The following is a 24,299-nucleotide window of genomic DNA, read 5'->3' as shown; positions in this document are numbered from 1 at the left end:
CCCCGGCCCCCTCCGCTCCCCGCGCTCCCGGTCGGGGGAGAGCGTGGTTTCCTGGCGGCCGTCGCTGTAGCCCGGCCGGGGAGCCCGGAGGAAGCGGGGGAGTCCCCGCCCACGGCCCCCTCCCCTCTGCCCGCCCGCCGCCGCCTCAGCCTCCGAGCCGCTGCCGTCCGGCCTCCAGTCCGAGAGGGGGGCGCGGCGGCGGCGACGACGGCTGGGGAGCGGCTGCGGGCTCGGCGGGGACCGCGCCGCCGCCCCCGTGAATTATTCCCACGTCCCCCGGGGCTCGCTGCCGCCCCCGCCGGCGCCGAGAGTCCGGCCCGGGCCCAATTCCCTTACGGGCCCCCCGGCGGCGGCGGCGGCGGCGGCGGCGGAGCCCGCAGCTCGGGCCCCGATGAGTAACTCCAGGAATAACCGGGTGATGGTGGAAGGAGTCGGGGCCCGCGTAGTGCGCGGCCCGGACTGGAAGTGGGGGAAGCAGGACGGCGGCGAGGGCCATGTGGGCACGGTCCGGAGCTTCGAGAGCCCAGAGGAGGTGGTGGTGGTGTGGGACAACGGCACGGCTGCCAACTACCGCTGCTCCGGGGCCTACGACCTGCGCATCCTGGACAGCGCGCCCACGGGTAAGGGCGGCCCCCGGGGCTCGGGGCCTGCGCGTGGAGCAGGGGCAACGCGGAGTGGGTGGGGGGCGTCGGGCGGCCTGGGCGAAGCCCCGCGGTCCAACGCCTCCCCCGCCGCGCCCGGCCGGAGGGAGCGGGTAGGGAAAGAGCCAGAGGGAATTTTAGGTTCCTTACCTGGTAAACACAAACTTACAGAAAAAAAGACTCCCCTGCTTCCCTTCCCTCCGCCCAGTCCCCAAGGGAAATGATGGCTGCACCAGTACAAGGATGCTTTCAAACCTGGAAGGCACAAAGCACCGGGAAGACAGCAGATCCCTCCCCTCTTCCAGGGAAGGGATCTGGAGAGGCCTGTCCAATTGAATTGAAATAATCAGCCTCCAAGTGATAAGTGTCTGAAGGGAGGCTTGCCTTGCCATATGGTGTTTCGTTGGCCGGTAACAATTACCGAGGGGCCGTTGGTACCTCGGTTTTGTTGCGATTCCCTTTCTTCCTCATCTGACATGCAGAAAGACTTGGAGTTCTGTAGCTGAATGCCACTTGATACCCTGTGGACTGATTTTTCATCTAAATTGTTTCCTTGTGTATCTTTATAGCAATAGAACGAAAAACAGTCTCAATATTGAACCCTTTCTTTGTGTTAAATACTCTCTCAAGTGGAAGATAGGCATAGGGTCACCTGGTATCTTTTAACATCTCAGTTCATCTGTAAGGTTAAGGCAGAGACTTATCCATTAACAAGGCTCTGAGTCATTGTCTTTCTCGATTCATCACATTTCAGGGAACTGTTGGTTACTGATTCTAGAATTTTTCTGTAATGTAATCACCTGAAAGCTTGTTCTCAGAATAATTTAATCGAATTCGTTTTCACGTAGATTTATCCTTGGGACCCTGTTCAGTAGGAAATAGTTTCAGATTTCATATTTGATAGTTTTCAGCATGCTTTAGCTATTTCTAAAGCTTTATGATTGAGTTTGGCAAAATCTAACAGATCCTGTAATGGGTACATAGTTATTATTAGCAGCCAATAGAAAGGAAATTAACACAAAGGCAATTCAGTTATTGAATAGATAATGCCTAGAATTGTGTTTCTTAGCTGGTTGTTTAAATGTTGCAGAAGATTTATGTGCAGGGCCAAAAGAAAAGATTTCCCGGTACAGGAAGGGACCACCAGTGTGTTCTTACAGAATACTCACTGGAAGCATATGTAAATATCAATGTATTGTAAATCTGCAACCCTTTTAAAACAGTGTTAAGAAACTACTGTATTACTCTCTTCTGTACTTCTGCTTCTTATCTTAATAGTACCTATTATTGATTGTTATACTATGCTATGCTAAGTCGATTCAGTCGTGTCCCACTCTTTGCAACCCTATGGACTGTATAGCTTGCCGTGCTCCTGTGTCCTTGGGATTCTCCAGGCAAGAATACTGGAGCGGGTTGTCATGCCTGTTTCCAGGGGATCTTCTCCATCCAGGGATCGAACTTGCATTCCTTATGTCTCCTGCATTGGCAGGCAGGTTCTTTACCACTCGCGCCACCTGGGAAGCCCCTTGGTGATTGTTCCATGTTAGCAAATATAGGTCTACCTTATTATTTTATAGCTGCATAATATTCCAGTGATTGTATGCCGTACTTTATTTAACCAGTGGTGTGTTGATGGACATTTGTATTGTTCCAGGTCTTATTTACAATGATGTTTTGAATGAGTCCTTGAACATGTATATGGATGTGTATTGAGCGCTGCGGAAGTGGAATTGCCGCATCAAAGGGTACATATATGTAACATTTTGGTAGATGTTGACTAAATGCCCTGCAGAGACATTTTTACCAATTTGCCCTCCTAACAACACTATGGGGCATATTCTTGTTTCTGGACACTCTTAATTAAAACTTTATCCTGCTGGCGCAAGCTAAACTTTGACCACAACTCAACAATTTGAAGGCATCTTGGGATCCGTAATGGTAGGTTTATGGGAAACTTTAAATATCTTTCCAGGGTAAAGGTAAAGTGTAACAAATCCTCTACTGCAGCAGGTTTTGAAGGGATATTCCTGTTCCCTGCATGCTTTATAGTATGGGATATATCTGTCCTATAAATAGTTTCATTATCTTATGTAAAAACAGGTATTTTTCAGAGGTTTAAAAATCTTAGTTTACAAGATAATTTTACACATTATTTAATCTGTTGGTATGTATCAGTTCATCTTGTTCATCGGATGCTGTTAGCAAACGTTTTTAAAACCCCTATAGAAAATTAGTGTTGCAAATAAAGCAAGAAAGTAAAGTTTCTTAAAGGAGGCAACGTCTGCTCTGTTAAAATGTAGAGCAGTCCTGTTTACTGTTTGGGACAGGGTTTCTCAGTTTTGGCACTATTGCTGTTTGGAACTGATTAGATAATTCTTTGCTGGAGGGGCTCCCCTGTGCACGCGCCTCTGCCCACTGGTAGTAGCCATGATAACCCAGAATATTTCAGACAGTGCCAGGTGCCCCCTAGAGAGCAGGGTTGCCCCCAGTTGATACTCATTAGTTTCAGGATATGTGCTTATGTGGTAAAAGTATACCAAAAAGTAATAATAAATGCCAAACTCAGGGGAGTGGATATCTTTACATTGAAGGAAGTGTAGTGTGGTAATTTTTTTGGTAAATTTTATGTCGTAAACTGGGTCGTGGGTGTGTAGGTGTTTGTTATATTTTTATGCCTTTTGTGTTCTTAAGCTTCATTGTTTTTAAAATTCTTACAATATTTACCAGGACAACTGAGATTGATTATTCAAGTTTTTGTTTCTTATGTGTACTCACAGTATATGAATAGAAAATTTATTGAAGTCTGGGAATTAAGAAATGGGTACGTTTTAAAATAAAATTCTGTGAAACTTCCTAAGAATTAAGGATTCTGGAGTGGTTGAGTCATTTTGAATCTTTCTGTTATTCCTTTACTGTGTTTTGGAGATTTTGTCCAAGGGTTGTATGTGGGGTCTGTCACGTTTTGGCACATAAGCTTTATTTTATTTCTTTCGGGTGTCATATGATAAGTTTGAATTTATGGCTAGGATAGTCAAGCTTTGAAAAGAGGAGCATTTAGTGTATATTTGAATGATATAACTTCTGTCTTGTATCCAGATATATTTGGTTAATTTGTAGTGAGTAAGAAGATTGTGGAAATACCTATGTTATTGAATTCGTTGGGAGTTCATTTTGGGAACTGTGTAATCAAGTAGGTATAGTCAACATTTTATCATTTAGATACTGACTTTATAGGATTGGGGAGAAATGTCTTTTTACTCACTGCTCGTTTTTTGGTCACTTGACCTCAGTGTTGTATTGTTACCAGAGAAAGAGTGGAGAAGATAATTTGCGTTGCCCATTAAGGTTCTGTCTACCCTCCTGAGTATGGATAGTGAAAGTTAGAAGTATAGATGATTTTATTTAAAATCAGCTTCTGGTATTGTTGGTCCAGGCTGTCTTGGGGTGGTTCTTTGTCGTTTTCTTCCACCTCTGGCAAAGAGTGCTTCTTGGTCACACGTGGACCAACTCCTTAGACATCATGACTCAGTTGAAGGCCTAGCAGTGCTCACCCTGGTTAAAAAGTGAAGTCAATTAATAACCCTCAGCATTTCCTTTCCGAGCCCCCTTATTTCTCTTCTGATCTACAGGAGAAAAGAGTGTTATCTGGGGAGAGAGCCTTGGGAAAAAACAGGACTTTTGTGAACAGTGTTTGGAGAGTAGGATGCCAGACCTGAAAAGGATGAGATATTGTGAGATGAAAGTGAAAGTGAAGTCGCTCAGTCGTGTCTGACTCTTTGCGACCCCGTGGACTGTGGCCCACCATGCTCCTCTGTCCATGGGATTTTCCAGGCAAGAGTATTGGAGTGAGTTGCGATTTCCTTCTCCAGAGGATCTTCCCGACCCAGGGATCGAACCCAGGTCTCCCGCAGGATGCTTTACCGTCTGAGCCACCAGGGAAGTCCTAACCATTGTGAGATGGTTTTTGCTAAAGGCATCTGTAAGGAGAGCTTGATTTTCCTAAAGAGCCTATCTATTTTGAAGACTTAGATAACATACCTTTTCCTTTTTTATCTTCATCTACTAAAACGACGTTCTAAATGATGAAAGTCCATCTAGTTTTAATACTCCCTGTAGATTGCAACTTGGTTGAACGAGGACCTCAAGAAATCAACTTGAAGTTCTCAAGAATAGTTACCCCTCTATCAGTACTTGTCAGAGAGTAAGCATGGCTATGGTTTTTCCAGTGGTCATGTATGGATGTGAGAGTTGGACTGTGAAGAAAGCTGAGCGCCGAAGAATTGATGCTTTTGAACTGTGGTGTTGGAGAAGACTCTTGAGAGTCCCTTGGACTGCAAGGAGATCCAACCAGTCCATTCTAAAGGAGATCAGTCCTGGGTGTTCTTTGGAAGGAATGATACCAAAGCTGAAACTCCAGTACTTTGGCCAGCTCATGGGAAGAGTTGACTCGTTGGAAAAGACTCTGATGCTGGGAGGGATTGGGAGCAGGAGGAGAAGGGGACGACAGAGGGTGAGATGGCTGGATGGCATCACCAACTCGATGGACATGAGTTTGAGTGAACTCCGGGAGTTGGTGATGGACAGGGAGGCCTGGCATGCTGCAATTCATGGGGTTGCAACGAGTCGGACACAACTGAGCGACTGAACTGAACTGAAGCATGCAGGTCACCTGGGAACCTTTAAAAATGCAGATTCTGATTCACTAAGTGTGGAATTCAGCAAGGGTAGTTTAAAAGCTCCCAGGTGATGGAGATGATGTTGGCCCTTGGACACACCTGGTCTTAGTTGTGGCATGTGCTTAGTTGCTCAGTCGTATCTGACTCTTTGCGACCCTGTGGACTGTAGCCCACCAGGCTCCTCTGTTCATGGGATTCTCCAGGCAAGAATACTAGAGTGGGTTGCCATGCCCTCCTCCAGGGGATCTTCCCAACCCAGGGATCTAACCGGGGTCTCCTGCATGGCAGGCAGATTCTTTACTGTCTGAGCCATCAGGGAAGCCCTAGTTGTGGCATGCGAACTCTTGAATTGCGGCATGTAGGGTCTAGTTCCCTGACCAGGGATTGAACCCAGGCTCCCTGCATTGGGAGCACAGAGTCTTAGCCACTGGACCACCAGGGAAGTCACCTGTAATGCTGTCTTAATATATGGTGGTGGTTTAGTTCCTGCTGCTGCTGCTGTCACTTCAGTCGTGTCCAACTCTGTGTGACCCCATAGACGGCAGCCCACTAGGCTCCCTGTCCCTGGGATTCTCCAGGCAAGAATACTGGAGTGGGTTGCCATTTCCTTCTCCAGGATCAAACCCAGGTCTCTTGCATTATAGGCGGATTCTTTACCAACAGAGCCATCAAACTACAGGCTTATCTCTGTGGTTAGATTAGATATTTCTTTTTGGATGTGTCTCCAGGTAGCCTCCCACAGGTTCTCTCCTCCACCTTTAATTGCTAGACAGTATGATTGCAGTGTTCCCTGTGCTCCTTTCTGCTGCTCCAGGGATGCTGGTTGTAATTGTCTTTTGCATGAGATGATTAGTTGAGGGGGAAGGAATGTGTGTGTGTTTGTTCCTTGTATCTCCATTTTCTATCAAAACCATAGCTTTGGATGAGTATTTTCTGAATAAATCGCTCTTCTCAAAGAGCTTTGGACTCATTAGATGTACAGGTGGATTCCTAACACAGATAAAAAGAAACTCACGCTTGGAGAGATGAAGAAACTTGTTCAGTCCCAAAGCTGGTGAATGGCAGATTATAGGGACGAAAACTCAGTTAATTCATTGCTTTTCCTCATCATCCTCTCTTCTGTTTATAGTAGTTCAGAAATGATCACCATTTGTACCACTTTTCCTGAGGGAAAGTTGACTAGAAAACTGAGATAAATTGTTCTAGTCTGTGATATGGTTGTTTGATTAACTTAATGTAACACTATGGTTGGACATTAATGGTTTACATGTATCCCACATGTAACATGTAATCCAGCCCTATGGGACCCCTCCTTTAAGCCTCTTACATTTAAATAATCCTGTTTTTTCATTGTTTTCCCATTTTTAGAAGTGGTGGATTTGCGTGGTTTCCTGTCTGCTGACTGGACCCTGATTAATGCAGTGTGTTTACCTAACTCAGTCTTATGTTTCTATTTCATTTACCAGTTAAGTAAACATTTTTATTGAAATTTAGCTGGTAGTTTTCCATCTTTTCTGATCCTGATCATTTCTTACAAACGAATTGGAAGGTGTTTCATTTTTATATTTTGAATAAATGAATTCAGAATCCACTGAATTTAAGATGAAATAAAATGATTTTCTTTTATGGATGCAGATATTAGAGTTTATTGGTGACACACAGTGTTTCAGCATTAAAGACCACATAATGAGGGAAGTATCTTGAGATGTCACTTTTCACCTTGCTTACTCTAGTTCCCTTTAGACTGCATTTATTTTCTTATTTCTTGTCAGACATCACCTTTACCTGGAGGGACAGATTAAATGGTATAATTAAAAAATATATGTATCTTCTAGGAAGCATACTGTTAGCAACCACTTTTCATTCTAGAAAAGGTGTGCAATTTGGGAATACTTACTCTTATTTTGTAGGAAAAAAAAGAAACTTTAAGCACTTTATCTCAAGATAATCAACGTGTGGTTTCATATCATTCAGATGTATTCTGCAAGTCTGCCTAGCTATGTCTTAGTGTGCCAGAAGTGAGCGACATTGTTAGACCCTCAGCTGTCAAACTCCCACCCATCCTCACTACACCTTGTATTGTGTGTGTTGTATGATTTTTTTTTGTTTTTAGTGACGCACTGAGGGTTCTAGTATCAGCTGAGTAATGTATAATTACTAACCTAATTTAATTCTTAGATTTTTAGAAAATAGTAAATGTGAACGTTTTAATGGAAGTCCATACCCTTTTTCAGAATGCTTGGGACTGAGTTTATAAACTTTTGGAATTTAGAGCTGTAATATGGTATTCCACAGCGTACATATCACCCACTTCCAGGTTCAGAGCAGCACCCGTCATATCAGATACACCAGTATTTCTGCAGAAAGCGTATGAATAATTATACTAAGGGAAAAACATCTGCTTCACTGAATACACCGAAGCCTTTGACTGTGTGGATCATGACAACCTGTGGAAAATTCTTAGAGATGGGAATATCAGACCACCTTACCTGCCTCCTGAGAAACCTGTGTGTGGTTCAAGAAACAACAGTTAGAACTGTACATGGAACAATAGATTGGTTCAAATTTGGGAAAAGGAGTACATTAAGTCTGTATATTGTCACCCTGCTTATTTAACTTATATGCAAAGTACATCATGCAGAATGCTGGGCTGAATGAATCACAAGCTGGAAATCAAGATTGCTGGGAGAAATTTCAACAACCTCAGATATGCAGATGATATGACTCAAATGGCAGAAAGTGAAGAGGAACTTAAGAGCCTCTTGATGAGGTTGGAAGAGGAGAGTGAAAAATCTGGCTTAAAACTCAGCATTCAGGAAACTAAGATCATGGCATCTGGTCCCATCATTACATGGCAAATAGAAGGGGAAAAAGTGAAAACAGTGGCAGATTTTATTTTCTTGGGCTCTAGAATCACTGTGGATGGTGACTGCAGCCATGAAATTAAAAGATGCTCCTAGGAAGGAAAGCTATGACAAACCTAGACAGCGTATTGAAAAGCAAAGACATCACTTTGCTGACAGAGGTCTATATAGTCAAAGCTACTGGTTTTTTCTGAATATTCATTGGAAGGGCTGATGCTGAAGCTGAAGCTCCTGATGTGAAGAGCCGACTCATTAGAAAAGACCATGATGTTGAGAAAGATTGAAGGCAGGAGGAGAAAGGGGACGACAGAGGATGAGATGGTTGGATGGCATCACTGACTCAATGGACGTGAATTTGAGCAACCTCCAGAAGATGGTGAAGGACAGGGAAGCCTGGCATGCTGGAGTCCATGGCGTCGCAAAGAGTCGGACACAACTGAGGGACTGACTGAACAAAACAACAACATAGCCTTTTGTTCATTCAGATCAGGATTTACCACTCAGTTTGCTGCTCATTTACAAACAACTTGAGAATTTTGGGATTTTGGAATAGATAAGAGATTGTGGGCCTGTCTCTTCCATTTCAAAGCACATTCTTTTGTATTTCCTGGGTCATGTACCTCACTTTGGAGACTGTTGTACTGAGTCACCAGACAAGAGCTTAAGCATGTGAAGTATCTGTGGGAAAATGGCTCTTTTAGAACATTGCTCATTCTCCTAAGCCCATTTCTTTGCTCATATACTTTCAGATGTCCCCATGGCCAGTTTAGCTTGCCCCCCACCCCCTTTTAAACTGGGATGTTTGCATTACAATAAACCACCTCCTCGGACTGAACTAGGAACACAGAAACAATTTGATCTTTTTCCCATAGATTAGCTCTGTGTAAATAGGTTCTTATGAAATAGTCTGGTATCTAAGTTATCTTTACAAGTTCATTTCTGAGGGAAAATGATCCTGAATTCTAAACAACCAGCTTTTAAATGAACTTGTAGAACACAACTAAGATAAGGTGGGGTTTAAACTAATGGAGGAGATAATGGAACGTAGCAGGTAGTCCAGACACTCACTTCTGGCTTGGAGTGACTTTGGGAGTATATTTACTTTAGTAGATGCTTGCTGTGGTTAGGATTAGTTTATATTCTCTATGCACACTCATGATAAGAGTATATGGCTTTCTCCCAGGGGTGGGTTTATTGTCTTGATGATAATTTTGTTCCTAAAAAAGCAAAAAATGGGGTGGAAACTTCTGATATTAAAAAAATCATTATTTGGACTTTGGGAGTTTTGTAGGGCTGCTGCTGCTACTGCTGAGTCGCTTCAGTCATGTCTGACTCTGTTCGACCCCATAGACGGCAGCCCACCAGGCTCCCCCGTCCCTGGGATTCTCCAGGCAAGAACACTGGAGTGGGTTTTGTAGGGCTAGTAGTAATAATAAATCGTGAAAGCTTGGGATTGTGATGTTTTACATTATGGTGCCTTGCTTACCTCCCTTTGCCAGCCTCTCTTCGTGGAACAGTGGAAAATGCACCGGGTTAGTAGGGAAGTTAAGGTGTTTGTTCATTCTCTGTTTCCTCATGTGGACTTGTTAACTAGAGGATCAGACATTTACCGGACTTGCATCATGTGTCAGAAATTATGCCAAGCTTTTTACATACTTTATCTCATTTAGTCCTCATAAAAGTGTTATTTGATAGCCTTCATTTTACCGATGAGAAAACAGGCTATGGGAAATGAACAAGTTTGCCCAAGATTTCATAAGTAATTGGTTGATGGTTGAGGTTCACATCCAGGCTTGTCAGTTCTCCCCCACCCCCCATACTTTATAACATTAATCTCTCTAAACTTTAATTCTTCATCTGTCAAATGAAGTTGGAGTAGGTAAAGTTACATAGATGTTTTGCTTCTAAAATGAAATAATGAAGTTTTATCTGTTAGGAGGGAAAAAAGTGGATGAAGTTCTCATTTTTGTTTCATTTCATTTTCTACTCTCGTGTAATAAGTGCTAAAATAGATAGCAAATATATTACTGAAATTGCTAGTTGTGTGCCTAGTTTGATACCTTGTTTCTTTTGTTTGAATTGTGTGAGGCATGATTGTTATGCAAGCTTTTAATAAAGTAGAGTAGAAAAAATAGATGAGAGAATAACTTGTCCAACAGAAAAGATGAGAGAATCGTAGATTTTGAGTGAGACACTTTCAAAGACATCTCCTTAACTCAAAATAAGAGTTGGTTGGAAGTCGATGGTGTTTCACTCTACTACACTATTGAAATTAACTAAGAAATAGATAATTTTTTCATTTTCCCAAGGGGCACTAGTGGTAAAGAACCTGCCTGCCAATGCAGGAGACCTCAGTGACAAAAGTTCAGTTCTTGGATGGGGAAGATCCCCTGGAGAAGGGCTTGGCAACCCACTCCAGTGTTCTTGCCTGGAGAATCCCTTGGACAGAGGAGCCTGGTGAGAGGAGTCCATGGGGTTGCAGAGTCAGGCACGCAGACAATCTTTTCAGTTTTTAAAATGTATCTCTCTGAGATTTATTTGGTTATTAGAATGGGATTCAATAGCTTTTATTTTGAGTGTAGTATGTTAAATGAGAAACATGATGCCCTAGATATGTAATTATTCTTCAAACAAAATCAGAGCTAAGTAAAGAAAAAACCCAGGTGGAGTCAAGAGCATAAGAGGCCAAGCTTTGTAATCAGACTTACATGGTTTGAATTTGAGCCCGCATATCCTCAATTTCTTCATCTATAATTGAGAATAATAATGCCTACCTTTTAATATTGTTGGGAAGGTTATGTGATATATGTGAAGCACCTAGCTTGGTGTACTGATTTAAGTAGTAATTAGTATTAATAATAATCTTATTTTCACTAATTTACTGTTTCTCAAGAGTAAGGAATGTGGAGTATACCAAGCAGCTGGCAGGTCACAAAGGCCTCACCCTCATCAGGAATTTTAATTACACTTCAGTCAGTTTCTAAACAATAAGTACTTTGATGGTTCAGGGAGGATAAGATGCATATTCTAGTTGGTTAACCCTCTTTAATCTCTGTAAACTTTTTGTCACCCTGATTTGGCTTAAAATTGAGTGAATCCATAAATCAGAAATAGGAATTCCTGGTTAGTTGAATTACATCAGCAAATAGTTACGCCACAATAAGTAATTGCGTTTAAACACAGGTTGATGGTTTGTATATTACTTCTTACTGTTAGGTGAAATCTTTTAATTAGGGCAAAAAGGTAGAGGGTTAACTAGGCACTGTACTAGTCTAGGAATGCTTATCTTTTATTTTAAAAGTTTATTACACAGTATTTAAGGTATACTGGTACATGAGTGATTAATAAATACCTGTGCACCTATCTACAAATAAAGCATTTCTGATGTTTGAAACACTGTACTTCTTCCCAATTTCATCCCCTTCCTCTCGTAAAGTAACCACTCTGTAGAAATTCTGCTACCACTGTGTAGAAATTAGTAGTTCCTATGGATTTCTTTACATTTATGCTATGTTGTATATATCTGTAAACAATCAACATTTTTGTATTCTTGTATAATTTTAAAATGGAGCATTATGGTTGAAGAGTTCATCCATGTCGAATTGTGTGGCTCTTAAAGGTTCATTTTAGATACTCCATTATATACCTCATATATGTCTGCACTCTCTTGTTAATGAACATTTACATTATTTACTCTTGCTTCACATAATGAACTGCTTATAGTGAGAAACTTCTCTTTTTCGATCATCTTTTCTCTCTAGAAATTTAGCAGTTTACTTAAATCAATGCTTTGTGGATTTGAACTGTTTTCCTTGCCTCTTTTAAGAACTTGTGGTTATTGATTTCAATTAGCATGTTTTACCGTTTTCATAAAATTAGCCAACAAAAAGACTTAAGCTATGTAAATTCTCTAAGTTACTGAATTTAGGCGAGATGTCATTAAATGTAGAGCAGATGGTCATTTAAATATTAGAATGAGTCAAAAGCTATCATCAGGTGGTTCATTTAACAGTGGCAGATGTCTTCATAAAGCTTAGCAAAGGGAAAGAGCGTTACTCTCTAGGGTGATGTGGTATTCTATAAGGAGAAAAAGCACTAATGGGGTTAGTTAAGGAATTAAATTTCAAGAAAGGGAAATTTTAAGGAATAACTCTTGCTAGGGCTGAGGAGATTTTGAATGGAAGAGGACAGTTTTAGGTGAGAATGAATTGGGTGGATGAAGTAAGGGCAAACAAAAAAGCTACCACAGTAAGAGGTTACTAAAATGTTGGCCTTTTCATTTAAGGCTCTTTCTCCTTTTTAATGTTTTCTTTAAATATCAACTTTTGTTTTAAAGTCAATTCATTGCATTGTCATTAAAAATTCTCTCCTGCTCATTTTGGTGTTGGAGCAGCTGCTTTGTTGACTTTCTACAGTTCTCAGCATTGGTCGGTTTCACAGCTGTTCGGTAGCTTTGTTGGCATTTGAACTGTGGGAACCAAAAAAGGATTTGGGTGTGCTTTTGTGTGCATTAATGATTTTCTTGAAGTATTCTTAAAACCATGAATTGTAGGAGGGTGTTTTGTTTTTAACCGGTTATCATTGTGTGTTTAAATGGTTCCATTTAAAGAAAGCGTATACTCAGATTATGAGCTGATGAATGTTATTCTTGTACGTGTGGAAAATGCACTTAGAGATGAAAAATATGTAAGTAGGGGACTAGCTGAAACCTGGACTTGTCTTTTTTTGGTCAGGTGGGGATATGTTTTCCCTTTGGCTCTCATCAGTCCACACTGCTTTGAAGAGCTGGGCCAGTAGTTTAGGGTGTGCCTCTCAGTGTGTGTGGGGCCAGTTTGTTTAGTATGCTTGGCTTTTTGTGATGGCATAGGAGACCTATCTTAGACCTTGTTCAGAAATGTAACTGTTGTGTGGACATTTACTGTCACTGCTCTTTGATATTATGCAGTTTTGGGTCCTGGTGTTTTCCTGAGTTAAGACAGATTAAGGAGTGTACGTGTTAGGTATGCATTTTATTTTCATAAGCATGGAGTAACTAGGTTAGGCTATGGGTTAAAAGAAAAAAACTTTGAGTTGTTAGGTACCACATTGCTAACGTAACAATTTGAAAGTTGGTTTCTATAAATCATTGGAGTTCCTCGTATTTTTATTTTCAGCTTTTATTTTAATTGTAAGGGACATATACCAGCATTTCTGATGCTTATACTGCATATTAAATGCCCCTTCTTACCCAGATGCTTCCTACAATTAATACACACTGAGTGTAGAAAACTTGAAAAACCACAAAGGGGAATGAATCCCATCAAGCACATTTTGGGGGTTATCTTTCTAATTTTTCTGTGCATATGTGTTATACATATAATTTATTTACCAAAGTGCTGTATTGTAATTCTTAGCAAACTACTTTATAAAATAATAATATTGTTTACCATCTCAGTAATGTTTCTTCTGCAATGTAGTTTAATAACCACAGAGAATTTTCCTTTATGGATTACCTTAGTTGATACATAAATTGTCTCCTATTTTCAACATCAGTTATGTTAAATTTTTATTTACTACAAAAAATTTGGTATCACTGGGTGTACCTTTTTAAAATTTTCAAGGCGGGGTCAAAATCTTTAAAAAGCATTTAAAACATTTTGCAGGTACCTTCTCTGTAGATATTGTATCAATTTCTGTTTCCCTCGCAACAGTATCCATCTGACTGGCTTTCTTGACACCATCTTCACATACATGGATGTGTTATTTGTAATGTGTGCTGATTCAGGAAGATAAAGTTGGTATCTCTTGTACTTCCTTTTTAAAGTTATGAAATTATAATAAACAGACACTTCTCCAAAAAAGATGTACAGATGGCTAATAAACACATGAAAAGATGCTCAACATTGCTCATTATTAGAGAAATGCAAATCGAAACCACAATGAGGTATCATCTTACGCTGGTCAGAATGGCTACCATCAAGAAGTCTACAAACAGTAAATGCTGGAGAGGGTGTGGAGAAAAGGAACCCTTTTACACTGTTGGTGGGAATGCAAACTGGTTTAGCCACTATGGAGAACAGTGTGGAGATTGCTTAAAAAACTGGAAATAGAACTGCCATACGACCCAGCAATCCCACTGCTGGGCATAGACACCGAGGAAACTAGAAGAAAGAGACCCGTGTACCCCAGTGTACATTGCTGCACTGTTTACAGTAGCTAGGACATGGAAACAACCTAGATGTCCGTAGGCAGATGAATGGATAAGGAAGTTTTGGCACATACACACTATAGACTGTTACTCAGCTATAAAAAGGAATGCATGGGGCTGAGTCAGTTTGAATGAGTGGATGAAATGAGCCTCTTATACAGAGTGAAGTAAGTCAGAGAAACACCAATACAATATATTCATGCATATATATGGAATTTATAAAGACGATAAATTTATAATGATGATCCTATATGCAAGGCAGCAGAAGAGACACTGATGTAAAGAACAGACTTCTGGACTATGGGGGAGAAGGCACAATCATTATATATGGGATGATTTGAGAGAATAGCATTGAAACGTGTATATTACCACATGTAAAATAGATGACCAGTGCAAGTTCGATGCACGAAGCAGGGCACTCAAAGCCGGTGTGCTGAGACAACCCAGAGGGATTGGGTTGGGGAGGGAGGTGGGAGCGGGGTTCAGGATGGGGGACACATGTACACCCGTGGCTTATTCATATCGGTGTATGGCAAAAATCACCACAATATTGTAATTATCTACCAATTAAACAATTTAAAAAACCAAAAAATAATTCAAAAGTGTACAAACAGCAAACAAATGTGGAAGCGCCCTCCCCTTCCTCATCTGTGCTGCCTCGACCCACTGTGTGCAGTTGGGAGGAGTGGCTTGGTTTTCTCCGTTTGTACACTTTCTGTATGGGTGTGCTAACATGGTTATGTGTGTGACTTCTACATTTTGTGTCATGCTTAGACTTTACTCAAGATTATAAAAGATGCTGTTCAACTATTTTTTCTAGCACTTTTATGATTTCCTTTTTTCATATTTAGCTCATTATCCTTATTTTTGCTACACTGTACTCCAGAGAACTATAACAAAGATTGTATCTTATTTTTAACTTGCTTTGTTTTAGTTGCAATGGTTGCATAACAAATAGCCCAAAACTTTGTATTGTGGAAGATATTTGTGTGCTCGAGGCTTAGTGGGGAATGGCCTGCCTCTGTTCCACCGTTGTCTGGGGCTTCAGGGAGAAGAGTCAACAGTGGAGGGGCTGGCCCAGCCAGGCTTCCTTGGGCATGTCTTTCCACCTCTCTGTGGCAGCTTCAGGTAGCCAGACTTAGTATGAGAGAGTGCCCACGACATGGCACAGTGGGGGCGGTGGGCGCCATGAATCTTGAAACGGGGAGAGAGAGAGACACATGGACAGACAAATGGCACAGAAATCATGCAGTGTCACTTTGGCCACCTTCTGTTAACCAAGGCAAATGTCCCCTCTGGTTCAGGGGGGAGGAAAACAGACCTGCCTATTGATGGTCACTTGTTATTCATTGTCCTGTTGTCAGAGGAGCACTTGGGGTGGATATAGTTGGTGAGATTTTCTTTAGAAAATAATCTGTTACACCTTTCCTCCATTTTAAGTATACACTCAGTTTTCTAGGAATGTAACTGATATAAAATCTTAAATCAGGTGTATATCTGTATTTCAGTATTAAAATGATGAATTAAAAAACTCATATAGTGATTTTTGCCATTATTAAAAAGTGCGATTTTTATGAAAATTTAAAATTCACTTTAGTAGCCTTGCATCAGATATGACAGTTGTTCAAAGTCTTTGTTGATAGGTTTTAAAATTTACCTTAAAATCTTAATGTGAGCCAGGATAATTTCTTTCTTAACTCGGTAGACTTTTGCTATTTGTGTTGGGAGATAATAATTACAAGAATATTTACAAAATTATGTTTTCAAAATGAACACTTTAAGGAAAGGTTATATATTGGTTTAAATCAAAATATAGCAGATTCTTAGTAACCCTTGTGATTAGCCAGATTATGGATTCCTTGCTACTTAGGGGAAAAAAAAAAACAACCCTCCTCATATGATTGAAAAACACCAAACAAATCCTTTCTCTGTACACATTTATACACCCCAAAAGGAAGAATAGATGCAAATTGCATTTGGCTTTCTGATTTATATTCTAAAAACACTAAAGCATGCAGTACCAGTGAATGCTGGTAGCTCTGAGTTGTGCAGCCATAAATTTGGTTTTTAATTTTAGTTTACAGTCTGTTAAGCTGGAGTCTAATCTCCTTTGAGCCTGTGGCAGATGATCACTTCCATGATTGAGGCAGTCAGAATTAATTAGCCGTAGGCTAGAATGGGAAGGGCCGGATGAGCTACCCTTGAGTAGGTCTGTCTCGAATGGCAGGTGTGCCCTCTGTTGCTGTCGTGGAGTGAACACAATGAAAGGAACCCAGGGGATAGGTACAGCTCAGGGAAGCTATGAGCTTTGGGGGAAAACCAGAGATAAAATAGTAATTAGTGCATGGAGAGGGTGGGTAATTTGCTAAAATGAAGGTCATCCACACATGAATTAATTGATTATTCTCCATATGTAGTCTCTGGGAAATTGAGAAATTTGTTCTTTAATTTTTGTATAGAGTATTGCTATATTTGCCAAGGATATATGACAGCTTTGATCATTAAATTAGAATTGGTTGACTAGTACATTTAATATATCTCTATTAAGGTTAAGTGCAGTCTAATTCCTTATATTTGCCTTTTTGCTCTAAATGCCTTTCTAAGTATGTTTACCTCTGTTATATCACTTCAGCTTCACAATCTCTCTTTCCATATTGTCCTGGTCTGCTTGGGCTGCCATAACAATCTACCACAGACTGGGGGATTTGTAAACAACAGGAATTGATTTCTCAGATACTAGGTAGTCTGAGTTCAGAGTGGTGATGGCTAGTTCGGTTCCCTAGTGAGGGCTCATTCCTTCCAGTGTTCATTTCTCCCCACCCCATCCCTCCCTCGCTTTTACATCTTAACCATCTCAGCGTAGGCACTTAATTTAGAATCTGGTTACCATCCTTATAGAGATTTTAAATTTGGATATAGACAAGAGTTCAGTAGGGTTTTTCTCTTTTCCGGGAAGTAGCAGTAGTGTATGAGTTCTTGTTTAGTTACAGCGGTACTACTTTTGTGTTATAGTTCTTGCGTATTCTGCACATTCTCATTTTATTCTTAGAACATACCTTTCCTTTAAAGATCATATCACTTCCTCCAAAGGGAATGAGGTTCTGAGAACTAATAGGACTCATATTTAATTTAATTATTGGAAATTTTTCTAAATTTATACAGAACAGAGAGTATAATGAACCCCCGTGTTAACTGTTACCCAACTTCAAATGAGCAGTCTTGTTTCATCTCAGCTCACCGTACTTCCCCTCCTTCTCCACTGTGTATTTTGAAATAAATACTGTAGTTTTACATGTAAATATTTTAGTTAAAATGACTTTTGTGGACACAGAGAAAGCTATTATTGACAGAGCCAGAATTTGATGTAGGAGGGTGTCAGCATCGGGCGTGACCACACAGCATGTCATAAAGTAGTGACACTGATGTTCACAGGCCACACATTGTTTAAAAAACCCCTGGTTTTAATTTACGTGAACAAGTGATCTTAGTGTAACAGAATAGTAAAGGAGCAGTATTCCCTCGTCTTCGTACCATACAGTGTCAGTAGTGGTATTTTTGGTGGAGGTTGTTTTACCAAGTGCTTGTTTTCTTTTTCTAGCATTTATTACTTCTTTTTCCTTAAGGAAACAACAACAACAAACTCAGCTATGTTATTTCCCATTAAACTGGGAAGCAAAAAGTTGTCATTACCTAGGGATAAAAGCTTAAGTTAATTGACTGTTTCTGGTATTATGAGAATAAAACTGTCTTCTTCTTTGGAATTATTTACCTGGAGAATAGGTTTGTGTTGCTCAAAAAGTTTTTAATGTGTTTGAAGTCTGAAACATCTCCTTGATGATAAAGGATTTTTCCTTCTCTCTCTGGATTGAACGTAAGTTTCAGGTTTGGATGAGAGCAAGGAAAGTGCTACTGAGAAGTGTTCTTACTAATGACAAAAGAAGGAATAGAAAAGGTTTAGTCTGTAATTTGTACTCTTTAGAATATTTGCTGTTATCTTGAAACCGTATATGGTTCATTTGAAATATTGTTTCTTGCTTTATTGAGCTATTTTGTAAAATGCTGTGTTCCTATTTTTTCCCTCAGGGAATACTGTTCAAATAAACAGTACTTGAAATTAATGTCAGCATGCATCTCTGTTTTAACAGGCATCAAGCATGATGGAACCATGTGTGATACCTGCCGCCAGCAGCCTATCATTGGCATTCGGTGGAAGTGTGCGGAGTGTACAAATTACGACTTGTGCACCGTTTGTTATCATGGAGATAAACATCATTTAAGGCATCGCTTTTATAGAATTACCACACCAGGGAGTGAGCGGTATGGGAATCAACTTTTCTTTTCCAATTGCGATTCTTTGTCTCTGTTACATTTTTTGTACCATTCAGCCTTAAAAATAGGATTAGGAAATAGCTTCTGACAGCTGGTTTAGTAGGAAGTAGCAGATAGCAGGCTAGATGGGGACCAGGGCCACCACAGACAAGAAGAGAACTGGTGCAGCGGAGCTAGGTGCGTTTTTCCAGGATAATCGGGGCTGTTCGTTCTCTTGTATAGAGACGTGGCCCTGCTCAGTGTTTGGATGTGCAAGGGTGGCCCAAGGAAGGCTGATGGTTTTCTCCGTATGCATTCTATCCTGTGAACACTAGGGCACAGTTACGGAATCAAGAGACATTTATTCAGACTATAGAGCTTTAAGACTGTACTTGGGTAAATCTGAAGATAAACAGGGCATGTTATTCTTAAAGCAGTTTACAGGTTAAGGGATTGTCATTGATCAGCAGTGATTATCATGTGATGTTTCGGACTGTATATACAGATACATAAAAAGTGTCTTAGGAGCAAAGAGAGGAGTGTTGAGTGTGAGTGGGTGCAGAGGTTTCGCTGATGGAGTATTCTCAGGGAGCTGTGACTAATGCAGAGAAACGAGTCAAGTCGGTGAAGGGAGGCGGCAACAGGAGTAATAGAAAGATGGATTTTTGTGTCATACTGTCCTGGTTCAAATCCTGGCCCTGCCATTTGTTGAGTCATTTTCTGCAAATTGTTTAGTTTTGTCTTTTGCTTATAGTTTTTAAAGTTGGAGTGTAGTAAAGACATTTTGAAAATGAATAGTGAGATGAAAGTAGAATTTAAAAATCCCAGTTCTGTTTGATTTTTTAGGAATGAGAAAGCTGTAGGAAAATAAGGGATGGAAGGCTTTGGAGAACCATGCTTGTCTAGGTAGCTGCATGTACAGTCTCTTTCAAGGTCCGTAGTCTTTCGTAGGTGTACACTGCTTTAGAGACAGTTTGGTGTAGATCAGATCCAGGCCACAGATGTATTTTGCTTGACTTGCTCTCAATTTTTGAGCAATTACTTAGCTTGTAAAACCTGTGAAAGGTGAATTTCTGTGAAAGGTGATTTCACAGAAAGATCACTTTATGAATTCTAACTCCCCCTCCACCCAGGCTGTCACCGCAGGGCCTGTATTTGTTCCTGGCAGCGGCTGGCTGAAGCCCAGGAGCATCTGTCCCCTTTAGACAAAGCGTCCTCTGGTGCTCACCAAAGTCCCTACCACTCCTTATTGTCTTCCTCTGCCCAAGGTCGAGTGCCATTCGTCATTTGCCATTGCCGTGGTGCCGTCTCTCTCAGGCCCTCGTTTGCAGTGTGTGCCTGGCAGTTGTCGGGTTTTGTATAGGCCATCTCTAAAGTAGTGAAGAGTTGCAGTGATACCCTGCAGTGGTCAGACTGGATTCATGTGTTGATTCCATTCCAGTTTAACTTTTGTGACCTTGGGCAAGTTATGGATGCTTACCTCTTTGGGACTTTTTGTAAAATGAGTAATGTAATAAATAGTACCTTTATCTTAAGGTGGGTAACAGAGTTTATATCTCTGTTTTTATGTATAGGAAAAGCTAAGTGAGTATAAACTGTTGTTATTATTCCAACTACTAATGTCTTCATCAGCATACCTTAGGGAATGTGGAAAGTATTCCTGTTACTTTTATGGTGTTAACCAGAGCAAAGAAAAATCTTTTGTGTTTTCAAAATAACCTTTTATATAGTCGTTATTTTAAAAAATAAATTGCCACCCATTACCAATTTTATTTTTATATAAAATTGAAAATAGAGAATCTTCTTTTAGGGTTCTGTTAGAGTCTCGTAGAAAATCGAAGAAGATCACGGCCCGAGGGATCTTCGCAGGTGCCAGAGTGGTACGAGGAGTGGACTGGCAGTGGGAAGATCAGGACGGAGGGAATGGACGCAGGGGAAAGGTAAAGGTTGTTTCTGATCCGTCATGTTATTCTCGAATACTGTGTATTCAGTAGATGTTAAAACTACTGTGATTGAATTTCGTGGCCCATTTTCTTTAAGGCCAATAACAGTTTCTTAAACTTTTTATTTTTTTTCCCCTGGGAAGAAAAACGATTGTTCCCTCTCTGCTGTACACGTTGGTGTTCAGTGAGAAGATTGGTGGGTAGAAAGTTTTCTTTTCCTCCTTTAGGCTTCACGTTGCTGTTTTGCTGTCCAGAATGCCTTTCCGAACATCCTTTTTGGGCCAGTCCTCCTTAAGCAGTATCTCATGCTCTTGGCTTTCTTGTTATTAACATTTCATGTGAATTTACTTGCTTTATGTTCCATTCCCTCACAGATGCATTTCTGAGAGATCATAGGTAGAGTGGTCTGGGGGTCAATTACGGCAGTTATTCTGAAGGGAATTTTGTAGTCTCTTTAATGGGGTGGGATAACCAGAGATATCAGGGTAAGTGGGTTGTTGGTTTTGCTTATTTTGGATTTCGTGTTGCTTTTGCTGATGATGCAGTCGTTGATCAGTCAGCAAATCCTGAACGTATGTTCTGGGTGTTTTGCTCGGTGTACTGAATGTGTTTTCAAATCCTGAATGTGTGTTCTGGGGGTTTTGCTTGGTGTACTGAAATTAATAGCATTTCCCTTTGAGACTTCAGCGTCAGTCCCTGTTCCACTGTTACCTTCTGTAAAATATTGTTCTTAGCATTAAGGAATGATGACTTTAAAGTCTGTGTCATCTGAGGAATTCTTCCTAGGGACTTGAAGGCCTCTTGTACTACTTGGTGCTATGTAAATTCTTTTGAATTTAAGATTTTTAAACATTTGTCAAATAAAATGTTTTCCAAATTCAGAGTATTGCTGTATTGATTTCATTTTTAAATGATAAGGTCTAATGTTTAACGTTTGGAAGTCAGACAAATAATTTAGTCTTTTATCTTTTAAGTACTTTGATTTTTATTAGGAAGCAATGCTTTTTAAGAAAAACTTTAGTAAATATTTACTGACCACATAGGTGCAGGACTGCAAGGAGATCCAACCAGTCCATTCTAAAAGAGATCAGTCCCGGGTGTTCACTGGAAGGACTGATGCTAAAGCTGAAACTCCAATACTTTGGCCACCTCATGAGAGGAGTTGACTCATTGGAAAAGACTCTGATGCTGGGAGGGATTGGGGGCAGGAGGAGAAGGGGACAACAGAGGATGAGATGGCTGGATGGCATCACCGACTCGATGGACATGAGTTTGGGTGAACTCCGGGCTTTGATGACGGACAGGGAGGCCTGGCGTGCTGCGGTTCATGGGGTCGCAAAGAGTCGGACATGACTGAGCGACTGAAGTGAACTGAATTAGGTGCAGGATTCTGTTCCAGGCATGAAGGTTGTAGGAATAAACAGAAAAGACGAGGCTCCTACTCTTGGGAGGCCTGTGTTCTCATTAGAGGAGATGGAGAGCCAGAATTCAAATCTAAGTTCTGTGACCAGCAGCATTAGTGTCACCTGACAGCTTGTTACAGGCATGCTAGGTAATAGGTCACCTTCCTCCTGGACTTGCCAAATTAGAATCTTCATGTTAATAAGATACCGAAGTCACTCAAGTGCACGTTAAAGTTTGAGAAGCACATTTCTTTCTTTCTTTCTTTCTTTTTTTGTATTGGGGTATAGCCAGTTAACAATGTTGTGAAAGTTTCAGGTGGACGACAGAGGGACTCAGCCATATATATACATGTGTCCATTCTCCTCCAAATTCTCTTCCCATCCAGGCTGCCACATAACATTGAGCAGAGTTCCCTGTGCTGTGCTATACAGCAGGTCCATGTTGGTTATCTGTTTGAAATACAGCAGAGTGTACATGTCCATCCCAAACTCCCTAACTATCCCTCATCTCCCCTCCCCACCTGCACCCTGGGCAAGCATAAGGAGAAGCACGTTTCTAGAAGCAACACTAGACCACAGACCAGTGTGAGTTTGGGGAAGACGCCATCTGTGGCTGAATGGAGTGCTATCGGGGCATGCTTGGCAAGCCAGTGGCAGAGCAGAGGTATCCCTTGGGGGGTGGGCACAGGAACAGCCTTGTCCCAATGCAGAGGGTCTTGGTGAGTGGAACTCAGGCTGGATGTAACCCTCTGCTTTCCTCTTTGGCAAGGCCTTTTGTGCAGTAAACAGCTTCTGCAGTTGTTTACTGCAATCCTGTGTCACATGGGGTGTATAAAACATATGTTGAAGCTTGAAGAATAGTAGTGAAATTTTAAAAGGTAAATTTTATTCCTACTCTACGGATTAAAAAAGAGTGTTACGAATACCTGTAAAAGCCTTCTGTTTACTCTTTCCCAGCTGCAAAGCCCTGCAAGGTAACTAATTCTTCCTGTCATTATTCCCTTGTTTGTCTTTATTACTGTATGACTTAGTGCTCTGTATTACAACATTTAGGATTTAAGTTTTTGAGAAACCAAGTAGCAAGCAGAAATCTAGCCTTTGTAAAGACAGAGCAGAATTGTGCTTTTAGACGAAAGCTTCTAGGGAGAAGATAAACTGAATTTAGTCTCTGGATAATGACATCCCTGGGAGCTTGTAAGAGTCTTTCTGGGGTAGTCAGTAGACACGGTCATTAGTAGGTCCTGGAAAACACGGGGCTCAGCACGGTCAGGACACCAGGAAGGGCAAAAGTATGGACCGCGTGCTGTACACTGAACAGGAATGTAGTCAGAGGGCATGTGTTGTTTGCTTCCAAGCTTACCATGATACACCTCAAAGTTTTAGGAATAAGGCAAAGCAGAATATTCTGTTGAGTGGGATGAGAAACCTCGGCTGGTTTAGGTGGCAGGGAATGGGGGAATGCAGGGGAGAGTGGGAACCTCATCATTACATAGTCCAATAAGCCAAGTTCAGTTGAGAATTTGGGTCCGGCTCACTCAGGCAGTGTGTCCTTACGTCGATAAAGTGATATGATGGCAGTGGACATCTTGGTAATGAAAGCCTTAAGCATGTCTGGCCCGTGAGTCACGTGGCTGCAGTCAGATTGCCCTTGACACCTGGTACCCAGCAGGCATCTTGGCAGCCTTTGATGGATGCCTTTGTCTCTTTCCTGGCTGGATCTTGTGTTTTCTGTATCCCATTACATCATCTTCCTTAGTTACTCTTCCTTTTGATGGAGTACATGTCCTATTAATGTTTTTTGAAAGAGTGCATGAGAAGTAAATTTTTTAATACTTTCATTCTATAAAGTGGTTTAGCTTTATATTCTTCCTCACACTTAATTATGTGGTCAGAGGGTTAAAAAAAACTGTTTTTCATCACCTTTTCAAAAGCAGTTGCTGCTAAAGCCTGAAGCCACGTAAATGGCACTTTTCAGGATTTGTGTTATATTGACACTTCTTAGGTGGAATACAGAGTAGCAGTTTTGAAGCTTTGAGTCATCAGTATTACATTTTTGGTTTGTTGATTTAATACTTGTTACATTTTAGGAACAAAAAGAAAAATAAATGAAACCATCTTGCACATATGACTCTGAGTGAGGGAACTTAATGTAATAGGAAGTCTTCAGGGTAACATTATTTAAGCACATGTTTGAAATGGAATATAATTTTTGTCTGACTCTTTCTGACCCTGTGTGTGAATGAATAAAGTTTTTAATTCCCCCTTTTCCTTCATGGC

At 40.9% G+C, this 24,299-nt stretch overlaps 1 protein-coding gene across 2 annotated transcripts in view; it reads left to right on the top strand.

Annotated features, from left to right (window-relative positions):
* Nucleotides 1–266: 266 nt before the first annotated feature.
* MIB1 (MIB E3 ubiquitin protein ligase 1) overlaps nt 267–24,299 on the top strand; it is a 95,064-nt gene continuing 71,031 nt past the window's right edge. Inside the window, exons 1-3 of one of the 2 annotated variants that reach the window (XM_070778844.1) lie at nt 267–620; nt 18,514–18,685; nt 20,487–20,616. In XM_070778844.1, the coding sequence (XP_070634945.1) occupies nt 392–620; nt 18,514–18,685; nt 20,487–20,616 (531 nt within the window). In that variant the 5' untranslated portion in view covers nt 267–391. The remainder of the gene's footprint in view (nt 621–18,513; nt 18,686–20,486; nt 20,617–24,299) is intronic. The other variant, XM_019986554.2, reaches the window with a different exon arrangement.

The sequence above is a fragment of the Bos indicus genome, chromosome 24, assembly GCF_029378745.1.
Source record: "Bos indicus isolate NIAB-ARS_2022 breed Sahiwal x Tharparkar chromosome 24, NIAB-ARS_B.indTharparkar_mat_pri_1.0, whole genome shotgun sequence".
NCBI lineage: Eukaryota > Metazoa > Chordata > Mammalia > Artiodactyla > Bovidae > Bos > Bos indicus.
The sequence above is the reverse complement of the archived record's forward strand: the minus strand, read 5'-3'. Positions and strand labels throughout refer to the sequence as shown.